The sequence below is a fragment of the Hypomesus transpacificus genome, chromosome 14 (genome assembly GCF_021917145.1).
Source record: "Hypomesus transpacificus isolate Combined female chromosome 14, fHypTra1, whole genome shotgun sequence".
NCBI lineage: Eukaryota > Metazoa > Chordata > Actinopteri > Osmeriformes > Osmeridae > Hypomesus > Hypomesus transpacificus.
The window spans coordinates 15,912,417-15,931,906 of NC_061073.1; the positions used below are offsets into that span (position 1 = coordinate 15,912,417).

General features: G+C 39.2%; 1 protein-coding gene across 5 annotated transcripts; it reads right to left on the reverse strand.

Moving 5' to 3' along the window:
• Positions 1-397: 397 nt before the first annotated feature.
• LOC124476996 (mucin-5B-like) lies at positions 398-19,472 on the reverse strand. 5 transcript variants are annotated; one of them, XM_047034493.1, is made up of 48 exons: positions 19,364-19,472; positions 18,936-19,197; positions 18,492-18,606; positions 18,191-18,281; positions 18,003-18,109; positions 17,688-17,901; positions 17,239-17,364; positions 16,709-16,826; positions 16,472-16,610; positions 16,245-16,352; positions 16,081-16,150; positions 15,828-15,965; positions 15,562-15,726; positions 15,369-15,463; positions 15,137-15,263; positions 14,795-15,050; positions 14,341-14,390; positions 14,150-14,247; positions 13,889-14,040; positions 13,657-13,795; positions 13,090-13,197; positions 12,811-12,987; positions 12,484-12,723; positions 11,978-12,134; positions 11,546-11,674; positions 11,311-11,461; positions 10,970-11,013; positions 10,671-10,862; positions 8,815-10,540; positions 5,144-7,722; positions 4,870-5,039; positions 4,538-4,709; positions 4,198-4,445; positions 3,858-4,041; positions 3,554-3,737; positions 3,278-3,450; positions 2,998-3,067; positions 2,732-2,874; positions 2,601-2,632; positions 2,345-2,513; positions 2,151-2,249; positions 1,973-2,013; positions 1,719-1,841; positions 1,531-1,629; positions 1,287-1,415; positions 1,162-1,201; positions 871-988; positions 398-764 (listed from the first exon to the last, which is right to left on the reverse strand). In XM_047034493.1, exons 1-48 carry the CDS (start codon positions 19,425-19,427, stop codon positions 593-595), a joined length of 10,503 nt encoding a protein of 3,500 aa, XP_046890449.1. In that variant the 5' UTR covers positions 19,428-19,472; the 3' UTR covers positions 398-592. The 5 variants fall into 5 exon arrangements, with proteins under 5 accessions (XP_046890449.1, XP_046890448.1, XP_046890447.1 ...); XM_047034492.1 differs by having other exon boundaries at positions 5,144-9,336; positions 9,691-10,540; positions 19,364-19,471; XM_047034491.1 differs by having other exon boundaries at positions 5,144-5,757; positions 5,935-10,540; positions 19,364-19,471.
• Positions 19,473-19,490: the final 18 nt, after the last annotated feature.

Genomic DNA, 19,490 nt, shown 5'->3' on the forward strand with positions numbered 1-19,490 from the left:
ATGGTCTTCATATAAACTTGGGATTTAATCAAAGTATCGATTAGCTCATCTAGCTGGCTAACGGGAGAACTAGAAACGATTGCAAAGACTCTTAGAAAGAGGCAGACTTCTGTTGGCAGATTGAACTAGCATCTAGCCAAAATTACTAGGACACATTTTCATACAGAAAACCCAAGATGGCGGCCGTCATGGGTTATTGAGGCTATTTCATTTCTCAAGTTTTTGAGTTTTTGGTTCGAGTGGAAATGCTATCACATAGGAGTGGCCTGGTCCTGGTCAGACGATGATGTTTAACAAACATACGGTATGGTAAAAAGTTTACACAATCACAAAGACATTATACACTACAATAGCAAATTGCTCATGAACAATGATTTGTTAAAAAATAGACACGTAATATGCTCAGTTTCTGCTTTTAATACACTACGAAAGAACAGCCACCACAGGTTGAAACAGTACATTGTTTATAATCATAGGGAAAGTAGGCTATAGTCATATATGGTAAAGATGAAACCCCTTAGTGCCCAGTAGATTAACTATTAACTAAAAAAGGTAAATATTGTCGTTTAACAATTAGATGGACAATGCAATCTTAAATGTTTTTGTCACATTCTGTGACATGGCATCCACAAGTGTTGATATAAATGTAAGAGCCTATTAATTTATTTCCATCTGTGCAGATCATCTCCACCTCCTTCTTGCTACTGGACATTTCTTGGCAGCAGGAGCATGAATGCATCAATCTGTTTTTCTCTGCTGAGTACCTTCAAATGTAAGACACACAAAAGGTTAGTTTGCCAAAATACAAGAGACAGAAAAGTCACACAAAAAAGAGAAAAGTGACAAATAGAAGTTCACAAAAAATCTCACTTGGAGAATGTTCCGCAGGATCCTGCACATTCTGTGACTTCCACAGGGTCTGTTGATCGGCAGTTTCCAAATTCCAGGTACGTGGTGTTTCTTTTGACTTTGCATTCATGTATGTTACCTGTTAAAATACATAGAACAGTAATACATGCTGAATGCATTAAGTATGTGCAGCAGTTAAACAAATGATGTGCAGACATGTGTTATTTGTGAAGTCGTTAGGGAGCTAGGGATGTAGGCGTAATATAGATTACGTTTGTTGTATGTTGTTCAGGCATTATTTACAATACTTACATGTTTGGCAACAGCCATCTTGATAAGTAGTTTCTGTTCCCTGTAAATTGTATAATGAACAGGCAGTTAGACAGGACTGTTAATTCTTTACCTCTCAAGATTGCGTCTAAACCAATTGTACTCACTGGGACACAGAGTTCAGGATAGAAGGGTGGGCATTCTGTTTTTGATTTCACGATCATGAACTGGTTGCTGTCATTTGTGCATTTATACTCAACACACTTTTTATCAGGAGGTGACCAAACATTTCCATGCTGTAAATAAGTAACATCATAGGTTAAAGTTAAACGGGAGTTTGTGGAATTGGTGAAAAAAAATCATACTCGGTAAAATGCCTTTACAAATTGTTTGGGAAATTGACATCCTTACCTCAATGATGTGAGTTGTGTTATCTGTAAGGGCTACCACGCAACTCCTCTGTTTGCACACTCCACAACATTGACCGGGCTGAACATCATACTCATAACCCTTCATAATGTAAAGTTAAACATGTAATAGTTAGCAATATTTTCTAAATGTTGTCAATATCATAATTTACAGCAATGCAAGCACCGTACCTGGTGGCATTGGGTGTTACAGATCTTCGGTGCACACTCAATGACATGTAACATTGTGTGAGGATCCAGTTTAGGGCCACAGTGGCACGTTTCACATCTTTCTTTAGGAACTTCAACATCTGGCTGTATAGAGTATATGCAAAATGCAGTTTAGCAAATATGTAGTTTGAGACCAAAGTTTCAAGATGATGGTTGGCAGGGGAGACAACAAATGTATTCATTAAATAGTGTGTAAAAAGTGTATTACTTCTTACCTGATACTCGGTATTATTAAAGACACAGACATCTTTTGGCTCTAAGAAACAAGACAAACATTCTGACTTTTAAGATACTGTGGTTCCAGCTCCTCATGAAATTTGTTACTCATAATCTCTCGGGTATCTAAGTACTCTTTTTTTAATGTGGGGGGGTACATTTCAGATAAAGGCTTACCACAAGTATAGGATGGGCAGCAGTGTTCCACTGTAATGTTTAGCTTAAACCCTGCAGCGCACTGTGGTATTTTTGTTAAGCAGTATTTCACATCACACTCTGTTGGCAGAAACAAGATGTTAAGATACTCATATCTCTTATAAATTAATAGAATTAATTAGCTTGTTTCACTTGTTTTTACTTGTTTCTCTCACCACATTCGGTTTGGAGACAGCAGTTTATGGTATGATTTACCAACACCTCACCCTCTTTGTCACAGCTTATGTTTTTTGGGGACTGACATTCCACAGGCTTACACTGAACACTCTTTGTGTCTGTGTCACAAATACAGTCTTGGCAGTTACTCTGCCAAGTTTCTCCACGCTGTTTTGAAGAAAAGGTGTAATTAGGCAAATTATTTCTTACTAAGCCTGATGACAGTATACCATACACTATCAACTACAATGTTACCTGTTTCGGTTGGCCTTCAGGCCCAGTGCAGTCTGGAAAAAGCAGACAAAGTTAATGGTTCATTGAGACAACAAGCGTATCTATATTTATACATATATAAAACAAATATTCTGCAATTGACACATCCTTACCACAAGAGCTGACACAGATGTCAGAGTAAGAATTGAACAAAATGTGCCCAGCTGTGCAGAAGCATCCCTCCATAAATGTGTCACATGATCCATTTATTTCACATTTCTCAGCCGAACTTGGCTTCACATACTTGTCATTATATCTAAATATAATAAGAACATATGTAACTAACACTCAAAAATGATGTATGACACAGAAAATGCATTATGGTTCAATTCTGTATCGTTAACTAAACAACAGTGTTGAATTTCAGCTCATGACTTACTTTGCATTGCAAGTTGGTTGTACAACTGGGCCACATGATTTATAGACTTTGGTTTCAGGGCATTTGTATTCTGTAGTATGATACATTTGGAAAAGAAAAATGTGTATGTTACAATTTATAAAACTTGGTTAATCGACAGAAAATGAACTAGAAAAGATACAGTAGTAAATGAGACACTATGAGTAATTGGGGTGGAGGAAGAAACAAGTATGTAACCAATTCTAAAACGTATGCAAGGGAACTAAAGCTATTTTACTCAAATATCACACTAATAATTTACCACATTCTCCTTTTGTTGAATTACGCCAGTCAACACAGACTGCAGCCCTGGCACACATCAAGGCATACGCCTCCAAACTGGAGCAGCCAACATTGGATTTTTGGCAGACATCAAATTTGCAGGCCTCATAAAATGCCTCTCTTGGGATTACTTCATGACATTCATCAAATATCCTTAAAAAGAAATCACACTGTCCATTTACCACACAAATATGCAATATGTTGCTTCAATACTTGTTGACAGACATAATAATACTTGTTTTTAGCTAAGTCTTACTTGCTCAGTATGATTTCACAGAGTTCAGTGTATCCACTGCATGTTGGAGGAGTTGCACTTGGAGTAACAGTTGAGTTGCAAAGCTTCTCTGGAATTTTCCACGTGTGTGCCATCCGAGGACATGATGAAGACACCTCCCCGTTTCCTAAGCTACAGTCGTTTGTTCTGTTATTGTCACAAGGACCTTAAAGACAGAAAATACAAATATGATGAGAAAAAATATTCCATAGTTTTAACAGTCTAATCAAAGTGGTACAATATCTACTTAATTCTGTTGTACTGCTGTTCATTAATGATCACTCACCACACTGGCCTTCTGTGTTGTGATGGAAAAGGGAATATGGCAAGTTGACGCTGAAAATAAGTCCTTTGAAAGTCACCTCTGCCTTAATTTCCGGGATTCTCAAAAGCAACTCAATTCCAGTACTGGTAATGATGAGGTCATCATTAGAAAAGGTTGGGTAGATCTGCTTGCCATTTATGTACAGCTTGAATAATAATGGTGGTTAGGAAATCTTATACTTTTCATCGTCTACTAAGCCTTTCTCTTTAAGATACTAAACTGTATCACTGATGAATGATGGCTGCTACAGATGGATGTGGAATAGGTGTTCATTTTTGTATCTGTGATGTGATTTACTTACCATATTTGTTGTAATGGTAGACCTCTTCTGTGTCAGAATAATTGTATAGGACTTGTAATATACAGTCAAAGACTGTGGGCAAGATATGGTTCCAGAAGGACCACAACTCACATTTTCAATTATTACAGTGAAGTTGTGATATCTAGGAGTTATCTCTTTAACCAAAACATAGGTGCAGTTTTCCTGAAAACTATAATATGTTCCATCAAAAGTCACGTAATGTGGATCTCCCCATCCATAGCACATACCTGTCAACAGATTAGAGAGATTTGACAATCATTCATAATGATTGCTGGCATTTTGAGGGTCAAGAGAATGGTATGAATGAGTTTAAACTTACATTGACATTCATAATGAAAACAGCAACCAGTGTCATCATAGACTTTAATAGCTGGAAACTTATTTTCACACACAAGTTTTGTCACTGGTGCACATTTCACTGGTACTGTGGTGATGTTGCCACTGTGGCAAGTTTGAATGGTGCATTTATCAGTCTGCCAAGACTCACCATCCTGTCAAAATAAAAATAGAAATGTTCAAACTCGCTTTTATAGCATTCTTAATGATCAAAAAACAAATTTGATTGTGGAAACCTAGGAAATGTATCACGTTCATGGCTTTAAAGCTTAAAAAAAATAAAAAATAACTATTCTCTGATAAGACATTAATTACCTCTCTTGGTGGATTGACATTTTGACAATGTGTTATCACAGGCTTGGTGGTAAACGTTGGTGGTGTAGTAGTATGACAAGGTCTTGCTTGTTTTTCTACAATGCAACTTTGATTGCAGAATGATGTGAAACACCAGCCTGCCCCATCGGTCTGATTATACATGTAGGAACCTTTAGTAGAAGGAAAACATAGCAAAGTTACAAAGTCTAAACATTTCAAGAAATATAGGGTTAATGTTGATCAAACAGTAAATATTCATAAAAGAAAGACTTACCAGAAGGAAAACTTTGGTTGAGATATTTGCATGTACATGAAGATCCTGTTGGTGGACCTGTGGGAGGCGGTGCAGTATATATGATGAAGCCTGTAGTTGCTTTAATGCTGGGCCGAATTGTTGTAACTGTCGGAGTTGTGACTGCAGATGTAATTAGGGTTGTCTCGCTGGGTGTTGTTACAGTTGATGTGCTGGTGCTGGTCGTGGGCAGAATGAATGTAGTTGATGGAACTGTAGTTGTTGTTGGCACAGTTGTAGATGTTAAGGTTGTTGATGTCCCGGGTGTTGTCTGAGTAGTTGTAACTGTCGGAGTTGTAAGTGCAGTTGTAATTAGGGTTGTCTCACTGTGTGTTGTTGCAGTTGATGTGCTGGTGCTGGTCGTGGGCAGAATGGATGTAGTTGATGGAACTGTAGTTGTTGTTGGCACAGTTGTAGATGTTAAGGTTGTTGATGTCCCGAGTGTTGTCTGAGTAGTTGTAACTGTCGGAGTTGTGAGTGCAGTTGTAATTAGGGTTGTCTCTCTGGGTGTTGTTACAGTTGATGTGCTGGTAATGGTCGTGGGCAGAATGAATGTAGTTGATGGAACTGTAGTTGTTGTTGGCACAGTTGTAGATGTTAAGGTTGTTGATGTCCCGAGTGTAGTCTGAGTAGTTGTAACTGTCTGAGTTGTAAGTGCAGTTGTAAATAGGGTTGTCTCGCTGTGTGTTGTTGCGGTTGATGTGCTGGTGCTGGTCGTGGGCAGAATGGATGTAGTTGATGGAACTGTAGTTGTTGTTGGCACAGTTGTAGATGTTAAGATTGTTGATGTCCCGAGTGTTGTCTGAGTAGTTGGTATTGTTGGTGTGGTTGTTTCACAGGGGTTACAACATTTTACTCTTATCTCATAATTGAAACAAATCGGAGGCCGTTGATCCTCATTCTTGCAATTGAGTCCAACCAGAAGACTGCACTCAACCTTCTGACCTAAGTCTGCCAGGGATGTATTTTTATATTCTTTTGCTCTACATTCTATTTCCATTGCTATATCCAGTGGTAGGCTGCATATCGGCTTAATAATTTCATATTCTCCTCCACTTGGTCCATCCGAAGGATAATTATTGTCAATCCAATCAGACCATTTACACGAACCGCAGTTAGTGTGACTGGTACTAGTATATGTTGGAACAGTTGTAGATGTTAAGGTTGTTGATGTTGTGAATGTAGTCTGAGTAGTTGTAACTGTCGGAGTTGTAAATGCAGTTGTAATTAGGGTTGTCTCGCTGGGTGTTGTTACAGTTGATGTGCTGGTGCTGGTCGTGGGAAGAATGGATGTAGTTGATGGAACTGGAGTTGTTGTTGGCACAGTTGTAGATGTTAAGGTTGTTGATGTCCCGAGTGTAGTCTGAGTAGTTGTAACTGTCGGAGTTGTAAGTGCAGTTGTAATTAGGGTTGTCTCGCTGGGTGTTGTTACAGTTGATGTGCTGGTGCTGGTCGTGGGAAGAATGGATGTAGTTGATGGAACTGGAGTTGTTGTTGGCACAGTTGTAGATGTTAAGGTTGTTGATGTCCCGAGTGTAGTCTGAGTAGTTGTAACTGTCGGAGTTGTAAGTGCAGTTGTAATTAGGGTTGTCTCGCTGGGTGTTTTTACAGTTGATGTGCTGGTGCTGGTCGTGGGAAGAATGGATGTAGTTGATGGAACTGGAGTTGTTGTTGGCACAGTTGTAGATGTTAAGGTTGTTGATGTCCCGAGTGTTGTCTGAGTAGTTGTAACTGTCGGAGTTGTAACTGCAGTTGTAATTAAGGTTGTATTGCTGGGTGTTGTTGCAGTTGATGTGCTGGTAATGGTTGTGGGCAGAATGAATGTAGTTGATGGAACTGGAGTTGTTGTTGGCACAGTTGTAGATGTTAAAGTTGTTGATGTCCCGAGTGTTGTCTGAGTAGTTGTCACTGTCGGAGTTGTAACTGCAGTTGTGGTTGTTTCACAATATTGGTCATCATGGTCACAACATTTGACTCTTATCTCATAATTGTAACAAATCGGAGGAAATTGATCCTCATTCTTGCAATTTAGTCCAACCAGAAGACTGCACTCAACCTTCTGACCTAAGTCTACCAGGGAAACATCTTTTTGTTCTTTTGCTCTACATTCTATAGCCACCGGTTGCATGCATATTACTCCAGAATCCTTTATCTGCGTAATATTTTCATAATCTCCACTTGCACCTTCCGAAGGATAACTTTTGTCAATCCAATCAGACCATTTACACAAACTGCATGGTGTGGGAGTGGTACTACTATATGTTGACACTGCAGTTGTAATTAGGGTTGTGCTGCTGGGTGTTGTTGCAGTTGATATGGTACTTGTTGTGGGCAGAATGAATGTAGTTGATGGAACTGGAGTTGTTGTTGGCACAGTTGTAGATGTTAAGATTGTTGATGTCCCGAGTGTAGTCTGAGTAGTTGTAACTGTCGGAGTTGTAAGTGCAGTTGTAATTAGGGTTGTCTCGCTGGGTGTTGTTACAGTTGATATGCTGGTGCTGGTCGTGGGCAGAATGGATGTAGTTGATGGAACTGTAGTTGTTGTTGGCACAGTTGTAGATGTTAAGATTGTTGATGTCCCGAGTGTTGTCTGAGTAGTTGGTATTGTTGGTGTGGTTGTTTCACAGGGGTTACAACATTTTACTCTTATCTCATAATTGAAACAAATCGGAGGCCGTTGATCCTCATTCTTGCAATTGAGTCCAACCAGAAGACTGCACTCAACCTTCTGACCTAAGTCTGCCAGGGATGTATTTTTATATTCTTTTGCTCTACATTCTATTTCCATTGCTATATCCAGTGGTAGGCTGCATATCGGCTTAATAATTTCATATTCTCCTCCACTTGGTCCATCCGAAGGATAATTATTGTCAATCCAATCAGACCATTTACACGAACCGCAGTTAGTGTGACTGGTACTAGTATATGTTGGAACAGTTGTAGATGTTAAGGTTGTTGATGTTGTGAATGTAGTCTGAGTAGTTGTAACTGTCGGAGTTGTAAATGCAGTTGTAATTAGGGTTGTCTCGCTGGGTGTTGTTACAGTTGATGTGCTGGTGCTGGTCGTGGGAAGAATGGATGTAGTTGATGGAACTGGAGTTGTTGTTGGCACAGTTGTAGATGTTAAGGTTGTTGATGTCCCGAGTGTAGTCTGAGTAGTTGTAACTGTCGGAGTTGTAAGTGCAGTTGTAATTAGGGTTGTCTCGCTGGGTGTTGTTACAGTTGATGTGCTGGTGCTGGTCGTGGGAAGAATGGATGTAGTTGATGGAACTGGAGTTGTTGTTGGCACAGTTGTAGATGTTAAGGTTGTTGATGTCCCGAGTGTAGTCTGAGTAGTTGTAACTGTCGGAGTTGTAAGTGCAGTTGTAATTAGGGTTGTCTCGCTGGGGGTTGTTACAGTTGATGTGCTGGTGCTGGTCGTGGGAAGAATGGATGTAGTTGATGGAACTGGAGTTGTTGTTGGCACAGTTGTAGATGTTAAGGTTGTTGATGTCCCGAGTGTTGTCTGAGTAATTGTAACTGTCGGAGTTGTAACTGCAGTTGTAATTAAGGTTGTATTGCTGGGTGTTGTTGCAGTTGATGTGCTGGTAATGGTTGTGGGCAGAATGAATGTAGTTGATGGAACTGGAGTTGTTGTTGGCACAGTTGTAGATGTTAAGGTTGTTGATGTCCCGAGTGTTGTCTGAGTAGTTGTAACTGTCGGAGTTGTAACTGCTGTTGTGGTTGTTTCACAATATTGGTCATCATGGTCACAACATTTGACTCTTATCTCATAATTGTAACAAATCGGAGGAAATTGATCCTCATTCTTGCAATTTAGTCCAACCAGAAGACTGCACTCAACCTTCTGACCTAAGTCTACCAGGGAAACATCTTTTTGTTCTTTTGCTCTACATTCTATCGCCACTGGTTGCATGCATATTACTCCAGAATCCTTTATCTGCGTAATATTTTCATAATCTCCACTTGCACCTTCTGAAGGATAACTGTTGTCAATCCAACCAGACCATTTACACAAACTGCATGGTTTGCGAGTGGTACTACTATATGTTGACACTGCTGTTGTAATTAGGGTTGTGTTGCTGGGTGTTGTTGCAGTTGATATACTGGTACTTGTCGTGGGCAGAATGAACGTAGTTGATGGAACTGGAGTTGTTGTTGGCACAGTTGTAGATGTTAAGATTGTTGATGTCCCGAGTGTAGTCTGAGTAGTTGGAACTGTTGGAGTTGTAACTGCAGTTGTAATTAGGGTTGTTTTGCTGTGTGTTGTTGCAGTTGATGTGCTGGTAATGGTCGTGGGCAGAATGGATGTAGTTGATGGAACTGGAGTAGTTGTTGGCACAGTTTTAGATGTTAAGGTTGTTGATGTTGTGAATGTAGGCTGAGTAGTTGTAACTGTCGGAGTTGTAACTGCAGTTGTAATTAGGGTTGTCTCTCTGGGTGTTGTTACAGTTGATGTGCTGGTAATGGTCGTGGGCAGAATGAATGTAGTTGATGGAACTGGAGTTGTTGTTGGCACAGTTGTAGATGTTAAGGTTGTTGATGTCCCGAGTGTAGTCTGAGTAGTTGTAACTGTTGGAGTTGTTACTGTTGATGTGGTTGTTTCACAATATTTTTCATTGTGGTCACAACATTTGACTCTAATCTCATAATTGAAACAAATCGGAGGCAGTTGATCCTCATTCTTGCAATTTAGTCCAACCAGAAGACTGCACTCAACCTTCTGACCTAAGTCTACCAGGGAAACATCTTTTTGTTCTTTTGCTCTACATTCTATAGCCACTGGTTGCATGCATATTAGTCCAGAATCCTTTATCTGCGTAATATTTTCATAATCTCCACTTGCATCTTCCGAAGGATAACTTTTGTCAATCCAATCAGACCATTTACACAAACTGCATGGTGTGGGAGTGGTACTACTATATGTTGACACTGCAGTTGTAATTAGGGTTGTGTTGCTGGGTGTTGTTGCAGTTGATGTGCTGGTAATGGTCGAGGGTAGAATGGATGTAGTTGATGGAAGTGTAGTTGTTGTTGGCACATTTGTAGTTGTTAAGGTGGTTGTTGTCTCAAGTGTTTTCTGAGTAGTTGTAACTGTCGGAGTTGTAACTGTCGTAGTTGTAACTGTCAGAGTTGTAACTGTTGGAGTTGTAACTGTTGGAGTTGTAACTGTTGGAGTTGTAACTGTTGGAGTTGTAACTGTCGGAGTTGTAACTGTCGTAGTTGTAACTGTTGGAGTTGTAACTGTTGGAGTTGTAACTGTTGGAGTTGTAACTGTCGTAGTTGTAACTGTTGGAGTTGTAACTGTTGGAGTTGTAACTGTTGGAGTTGTAACTGTTGGAGTTGTTACTGTTGATGTATGTACCGTCGGCTGAGTTCCTGAAGAAGCAATGTCAGGACATTAAGATCCTAATCAAAGGAAACTCAACTTCCCCATGCTGAAATGGTTAATATATAAGGTCAATGTTTTGTACTTTACTGTACTTTTAAGGTTAGCTACGGTACCCACCAGTGGTGGAAAATGTAAACACTGTTGTAGTTGGTGTTGTTGTAGAAGCTGAGGTGGAACAATCTTCCATTGACCGTACAATAGTGCCATTGTTTTTACAAACAGCAGTGATACAAGTTTCACTTCCATCAGATGTGTGATAGATCGTATCTCCGTCATTGTATGATGTTCCTTTATATAGACAATGACAAGCTGCCAAAAAACAAAATGTTATTCGCTACTGTAATTCAGTTTTATAGTATTTAACTATGTTTGGGACGTAACTTTCTTGATTTATATAGCATGTCATAAGTTATTACCTGTACTGTTGTAGGTGCACGTGGCCTCAGTTGATGAGCATTTACTGCAGAATGGAAAATGTATATTGCACATCATTTGTACATATATTAGGCAACACCATTTCTAATAATTTATGTAAAATCCTTCTTAACGTAGATAGATAAATAGTTCTGCTCTTTAATGACATTATTATTATGCTTATTATGCGTCTTAGCATCATGCTGATCATTACCATTGTTGTTTTGCATGGTTAAAAAATAAATACAAACGACTGTATATAACAAACAGTTTGGTTTGGTTTGAATAATATGACACTCTTGCACAGTAATATTACATGTAGGCATGATAAGAAGTGACATACCATGTCTGACAGTTTCTTTCTACGGGCATAGGCTGTCCCTCATTGTAATGGTTGCCGTCTTCATCATAGCAACCACAATCTTTCTCTGTCACACACTTCATTGTAGTTTCATCAAGATAAGGCTCAGCCAAGGGACATTTGGGGTAGCAACCTTAAAAAGTAAGAAAAATACTATACCTAAATCTGTTACAGAATAGGTACATGTCACGTCAATACAAAACAGGTGTTATGTTACCTTCCAGTTTTGGAATCTGTTCAGAGCATTTTCCTGAAGGATTCCTGCAGGTCTTCATACAAGGTGATCCACACGGCTCATAGTGCCATTCACACTCATCAGAAGGGTTGTAAAAATCACAGAACAGAGCTGGTAATAAAACAAATATACTGATTAATTGCAAGGCTATGTGTGCCAACCATTGCTCTCTAGACAGAACTCAAAGGTCTCATCTTAGATTTAAAGGAGACATAACATGAAAACTTCATTTTATGAGGTTATTTTACATTAATATGAGTTCCCCTAGCCTGCCTTTGGTCCCCCAGTGGCTAGAATTTTCGATAAGAAAGAGACTTCAGATACAGTATTAGGGGACCACTAAGGCCTATATAAAAGCATCCCAGCATTTCATGTCTCCTTTAACATTACAGGGCCCTATCTACTCCTACTCACGGCAGATTTTGGGCGTTCTCCATCTAATGCAGGTCCGAGCCTCGTTACACGCTGCTGCGTAAGCGGCAACAGCTGCACAGAAACATTCACAGTCTCCGCCTGTGTCACATGCACAGGAGTCCCTCTCACAGGCTTTATAGTACTCTGTAGGATTCACCTTTACAAATCACGACAGAAACAATGGTGCATCAAGTTAACAGAAGTCTTATGATGGCAAATGGTTTTCCCTACAGATCAAGTTTTACCAAAACAAGAAATACCAAAAGCTTTTACTATTCTTATACAGATGTATGGAGGGAAGAGGGGTTTAGGTTGTATGACATTTTACTTAAAACCCAGCCAAGTGCAACTAACTCTGTTCTGCTAATGTTCAGATGGCTGAGGGGTTAGGGAGTCTGACTATTAATCAGAAGTTAACTTAAACTTAACACTTGCACCCACTTTGGTGAAACACGTGTGGATGGATACCTTTTCACAAATCCTGATATTAGGTTTTGTCTGTTTACCTGTGAGTGGCAGGGTTTAAATACATCACTATTAATGATGCTGCAGTGTTTTAAAGCCCAAGCCTTTCGATGTGGTTGTGAAGTACAAGGGTCTTTTACAGTAACTGCATTAGGGCAACTTTGAGACACTTTCCAGCTGTTTCCAAACTCAACAGGGTCCACCACCACCGCTTGATTTCTGGTTGTGAAGTCATTTTTAGCATTTCCATCATAGTTTCCACACAGACCACAGACTTTTCCCTGGAGAGAAATTGTGAACGAGAAATTATTTAATATAGCACAAGTTCATGCAAGTGGAAGACTACAGTGACATCTGTCATGACTCACCTTGAATGTGGGGGCAATTTTAATGAACAGCGTTGTCTTCTTGTCCCATATGAGGATCAGGCCGTTACTAATTTCAACAACCAAGAATAAACCAATAGTGTGGACCTTATAGGAAACATCTCCACCATTATGTTTCAGGACTTGAATATTTTCCTCTGAGAAAAATAACTCATTGTTCTAAAAGAAACAAGTGCAAATGTTCAGTTGAATACAAAAAATAACTGTATACGTTTGTGTCATTTAATGTCCGTATTCTATTGGTTAATGTTTCCCACTTACCCCTAAGAAGAGCTTGATAGCAGCGGAACAGGTTGTACCAGTAGTTCCGCAAGGTATGTTCTGTGTAGTCACGCTAAAGGTTCTGTTTGCATTGTTGCTGCACATGTCCTGGAACGGGGCAATATACATTTTGGAGATGAGCAAAATTAGGTTGCAAATTACAATTCTCATTGATATTGGTATAAAAAATAATAATATGTACCTATGACATAAACCATTTCAGTATTTTAAAGCTCTCAACAGGCCGTGGTATTTGTGTATGTTAGTATGTTATAATATCACAGCTAATGGGTGTTGTTTGGCCTTTCGACCTGAGGCGAAGCTGTGATATTATAACCAAATATCACGAGCTTGAAGTGAGCTATTGCTTTTACGAAATGGTCAAAAAGTATGTCAATATGAAAGTACCGATAATAGATACACATCAGAATAAATAGTTTTTATAAATAAATTATAATGTTCTAAATAAATGTACAAAATAAACTGAACTTGAAGAATTAGATGTTCAATCAGATTGCTTGATTTGAGCAACATGTTTGATAAACAGTATTATAGCCATTAGCCTACCTGTAGAAGTGTATATTCACAATTGCCATCGTAAGAGAAACTCCTGCCATCGAAAGTGATGTAATGTCCATCCCCATAAATGGCACAGGTCGCGCTACACTCATTTTGCGAACATTGCCAGTTTCTTCCCATGCAAACACTTTAAAATAAAAAAAACAAAAAGCAGCATTAGAAATGTCAGGTCAGAGATGTGTAAGTCCTGTAGAACTTAATCTATTGTAAATTGCAGTACCAGACATTGCAGTCTTCTTGGATTACGTTTCCAGGCTGATAAATGACCCCGTTGTGTGAACAGGGACAATGTTCCTCCTCAGTGCAGCCACCGTTACCGTCAGATAAAAGGCCCTCAGGACACAAACAGCCTGAGATGCATTCTTTACTGATCTGTAAAACAGAATGACAATTTCATTTGTAAACGGAAAACTTTACCCGGACAGTAGAATACTCAATGTTGTCATACTGCAGCCATTTCAGCAGTTTTTGAAAAACATACGCATTCTGTTTGTGTTTGGCAGCTTTCCTGACATTCTGATCCCTTTTCATTGATTCTAGAACTTGAGCAGTTGAAGAACACCATTGGCTTGCTGCATGCTGAAGGGAATAATAGTTAGATTTCTTGGATTAAACATAGGCTGACATCAGATTTTTCACATTTTCAAACATAGGTGGGGTGGTAGTACATACATATTTGTTTTGTTGTTCCTGTACAGCTTAATTTCCCATTGTGGCAAAAGCTTGTTAAACACAAAGGACAAGATGACATGTTACATTTTCAACACAATAAACTGCAGATTAAGAGAGACAAAGTGAAAACAATTTTAGGATTATGGAATTTAAAGATTTAACCCTTGTGCTGCCTTCGGGTTGCGACCACTTTACCCAATACAAAAACAAATAAAAAACCTTTTCATTTAACCTTAGCGCTGTGGGGGGTCTGAGACAGCCCGATGGTAAAAAAAAAATGCTTCACTTAATTTGTATGTGGTAAAGTTGTCGCAACACGACGGTGGGTCACAATGACCCGAAGATAACACAAGGGTTAAACACAGATTCAAGTATGTGACAGGTAGGTCCAGTCGTTTTCATTTACATATCAAGTGAACACACGAATGTTTTGGATGAACATGAGTCAACTCACCAAGTGGCCTCATACGTATTTAGTCTCTGCCCAGGGGACAGTGTTGTTTCTCTATAGTAGCAGGGGCATTCTGAGGCAGTCACACATGTTCCCTCTTCGTTCAAATAAGTTCCTTCGGCACAGCCACACCCATCCACAGGCACAAAGTTTACCTCACATGCTGCATCGGTTTGGCTGAGAGATCGACAGGTGCGACCACAGCTTGTCATGCTGTAGTCATATATCATAGTTCCGGGGCAGTGTGACACATAACCACCTAATGAGTGAAGTGTAGTATTCAATATTTTGGTTCTGTAAATCAAAGTTTTGTACTATGAAAACATAAACAATAAAATAACTCACCACAGGTGGTGTTTCTCCATCCTTGTAGGATGACACCAGCCGCAGCACACGCATGGACATAGGAGGAGACCGCTGCACACATGCAGTCCTCACTGTTTTCACAGGTACAGCTGTCGTACATGCAGTACTTTAAAGAAGTAAAGAAAACGTTGTAGACACACATACGCAAACCGGTGCAGATTTTGATTTGAATCTGTAAAAAAATCTTTCAGAATTTAAAAATACGACTTACGTCCTCATAACGATTTGGATTCACTTTAGAATGACATTCAGAGAATATTCCGTTTTTTTGTGACAGCATGGAACACCAGTGTTTGGCATACTTTTCTGTAACAAAATTGTGACACAGCGAGATTAGTTATTTAATGTATTGGCAGAGAGTGGCCCGAGTATTAAGTTTTTTGTTCTACAGAGACTTAAACTACCTTTTTCAGAACTCATGGTGCAAGGATTTTGAAACATATTGGTCACATCAGGGCAGCTTGTTTCGGTCTTCCAAGTGTTTGCAAAAGTCACAGCGGTCCCCTCAATCATTCCATTTATTATTTTGAAATCATCGCTCTCAACGTCATTAAAATCTCCACAAAGGCCTGAATTAAGTGTATAAAAAAAGAAAATATAATGATTTGTCAAATACATAATGCATTCTGTAAAATATTATGTAACATTTTATTTAAATAAAAAAACATACCCTTCATTTTCCCTTTGTGGGAAACATCAGCGGAGATATAGACCTGCATCAATGGTACTAATTGAACCTTAAGACGAAGACCATAGTTTGTCTGTACGACAATGTAGAATGTAGAGGGCTTGAAGATTGTTAAATTAGCTGTGAAAACAAGTTTCAGACTTCAGATTACTTGTCACTAAAATACAATATAAGTTCCTGGAAATCCATGGTACTCAAAAATACCCATCTTGATTACATAATTGAAGCAACTCACCTATCAAAAGAGGCAATGGAGAAAAAAGCTTATTGACAAAGACTTTTCCACTTGCTTCAATCAAAACCATCTGCAATTAATGAATGAACTGAAATTGTCACTTCAATCACCCAACGTATGCTAATATTAGAACATATAGGTGCTGATGGATGGAATATTCTTACCATATCCCCTTGTGTAACCAAAGTCACTGACTTCAGGCAAGTTTCAATGTTAGACTTTCCACATTTTACTATGTCACCAACGACGATGAAATCCTGGCCCTTGGTTTGCTAAGTACAAGGTTTAGGGGGTGATAAGTAAATATTCTGATAAAAAATATCATGCCTCAGTATGATGCTGAATAAAAATATAGTACAAACATATTTTTGCATTTGTATGTGTCCCTTACCTTTGACAGAACATAGGAGCAGTCTCCATGGAAAGTGTAGTCTTGGCCATCATAGGTGGTGATGTGAGAACCTCCCTTTATAGAGCAGGTGCCTGTACAGGCCAGATATTCACCACTCCACTTGCCATTACCGCAGGTACTAACAGAGACATTCAATCAGTTTAGTCTGCCAATCTAATGCAAGTGCCCACACAATGTATTACTGCAAACACTTATTGAAAATGTTATAATTATTACAATTTTTGGCAGGTTATTGAGTATGATTCTCCAGGACTGTAAGACTTTCCATTGTGGAGGCAGGAGCACCGGTTTACAGGAACACAACCATGCTGACTAATGTCATCATAGACCGTTCCTTTGAGAAACAATGAATGAATCAGTTCTCGGATATGTTACGATGGCTTTGACTGTTAAAAAATGCAATCTGCTACAACATTAGAAGTACTGTGTATATTGAATCTCATTTATTTAATCTCATGTTTTACTGAAATACCAGGGGCCGGTTGCCCAAAACACCCCTTAAGTAAATACCTTACCTAAGGAGAAATGTACCCCTAAGTGTCATAATTAAGGAAAAAGGTTAAGGTGTTTGTGCAACCGGCCCCAGCATATGAACATTTGTAATATTTAGCGTATGGTGTTGCATGTCTGTCAAGCAGCTCACTTTTTAAGATCTACCTTGATATATGAAGTAGGGTCCACTATGCAGTAATTCAGTATATTAACTATATTACTGTTTAAATTATTTAAGGAAGGAAGCAATTTACCAGCAGGACAAAAGCAGCCATCAATGCAATGGTCTTCACACAAGTTGTGTCTGTGTTGGTTGCTGCAGGAGTCAGTGCAGGCATTGCCACATTCCTGGTACTCCAAGTTCAGAGGACATGTTTTTGCTGTTGAACACAGAGATAATGTAAAGAAAATGTATACTGTATCATATGTCATTGTGTGTAAATATCTGCAGATTAACCTACAATCATTTAGCAAATTTAACAGGCATTAAGTAATATTTGGAGTTTTAACTGTATTTACATTTAGTCATTTAGCAGCTGCTCTTATCCAGAGCGACTTACAGTAAGTGCCTTGCCCAAGGACACAACGTAATTTTGCACGGCCGGGAATCGAACTGGCAACCTTCAGATTACTAGCCCTATTCCCTAACCGCTCAGCCACCTGACTCCCTAGTATACACATAGAAAAGGGATCCTGTTCTTACGGCAGAGATGTGCGGTCTTCCAGTTTGGGGGTTTCCCCCCTGTATGGGCACACTGGCGGGAGTACTCAGACAGGGTTAGACACTGACAAGAGACATTTTTACTGGTACAGTAGCACAAGTCTATCTCACAGGCCTTGATAAAGGACTTTGTGTCTATCACGTCTCTGCAGCTGTTGAAGCCAGGATCCGACAGCAGGTGCTCGCATTGTCCTGTCTGCAAAATAAGTCAGGGTGGACATATTCAAAATACTGGAACTATTCCTAGATGGAAGTCAATGACTGAGATTCTGCTCAGGCCAGCTCAATTCTAAGCACCTGATTTTCACATTTCAGTTGAGACGGAGGAGAGCCTTCCTTGCAGGTTTCCTCGAAGCTGTCTGCTTTCCACTTTCCACCATAAAGTTCAAGGTTTGGGCGGTTATCTGAGAAGAAAAACTTCTAACGTTTATTATTAACATTTGATAATGACACTTTTCTCTGGCTTGATTTCAGTCTTTTTTTACCATTGTCTGGGACCATTTCATTGGTTTGAACCCCATTGAAGTCACCACACAGTCCACAAGTCTGATTCCTGAATTTGGTGTTCATTTCAACCTTATAACAAATGGATGAAAGGGTTTTAACTCACATTTTGTACAGGAATAACATGTATATTTTTTTTTACATCTATTACTTGACTAAGCCATTTAAGATCAAATATCACCCTCCACCCTTGCTAAAATGCGGTTTAATAACCCTTTGAGAAATTAATTGTACCCCCTTGTGGTACACTCTCAGGGCAGTGGGCATCATAAGCAAACCTACCCAGAGGGCATCATCTTCATTCCACATGACGACAAAACCTAACTTTGCCGTGATCTTGATGTAAGATTGTGCCTTGACAATCAACAATCCAGACTGACTAAATGGAATGGTGACTCTAGTGAAAGATCAGAACAAAACGATTGATGAGTGTAACCAACATCATAGGTTAATAATATGTTTAATTGGATATCATTGGATATTGGATATCATTGGATATTGGATATCATTGGATATCAGCTTCTGTGTTTGGCTACCTGCAATGCTTTGGGGCTATCTTGTTGTTATTATCAGTGACCTATGCACTTTGTAAAGCTCTCTCTTGGAAGTCGCTTTGGATAAAAGCGTCTGCTAAATGAATAAATGTAATGTAAATGTAATGTAAATGTAATGTAAATGTAATTTAATCATTCCTTTCTTTATTTGAACAGACCATTTCACACACACCTTTTCTCATCTACACTGACTGAGTTGTTGGACAGCTCCACCAAGGTCCCTTCCAGCTTTATGGTGACCTTGTTAATGATGGGATGATCATTCACTTCCCCACGCTGTAGCTGGATGTAGAACTCCTCATAATCACTCTTGCACAGGGAAGTCAGGACGTAGTTACAAGAAGAGGGAAGCTGGAAGAAATCTCCATCAAAGGTCTTGAAGTGGTAGTACCCCCATGTGCTGCATACATGTCCACCGTCAGAGGAGAGAACTCCTAAAAAATGAAAATGATTTTTTTTTTTTCGTTCCCATATTTTCTTAACGCGTCTATTCGAGAATACAATCACAGATCATCCTTTCAACACTTTTTTAACATTTTACAACAGAGCTGGGTAATGCTTTTTATTCAAATACATGCATATGTAATTGAGCACACCAACCTTTCTGTGCAGCATATAATCCAAAACAGAGAGCAAGCCATGGTTTCATCCATCTAAGAGCCATCCTTATGATGTCTGATGCCCCAAGACTGATGAATAGACTTGCTACTCTGTGGAATATATACTG

Bases quoted from the DNA above. Each gene is read 5' to 3' on its own strand.
- LOC124476996 (XM_047034490.1), bottom strand. From the start codon at position 19,427: ATGGCTCTTAGATGGATGAAACCATGGCTTGCTCTCTGTTTTGGATTA. The intron at 18,607-18,935 runs GTGTGTGTGAAA...ATCTTTCACTAG, and splicing joins GTCAGTGTAGATGAGAAAAG to AGTCACCATTCCATTTAGTC. The intron at 2,875-2,997 runs GTAAGTCATGAG...TATTATATTTAG, and splicing joins CAACCAACTTGCAATGCAAA to ATATAATGACAAGTATGTGA.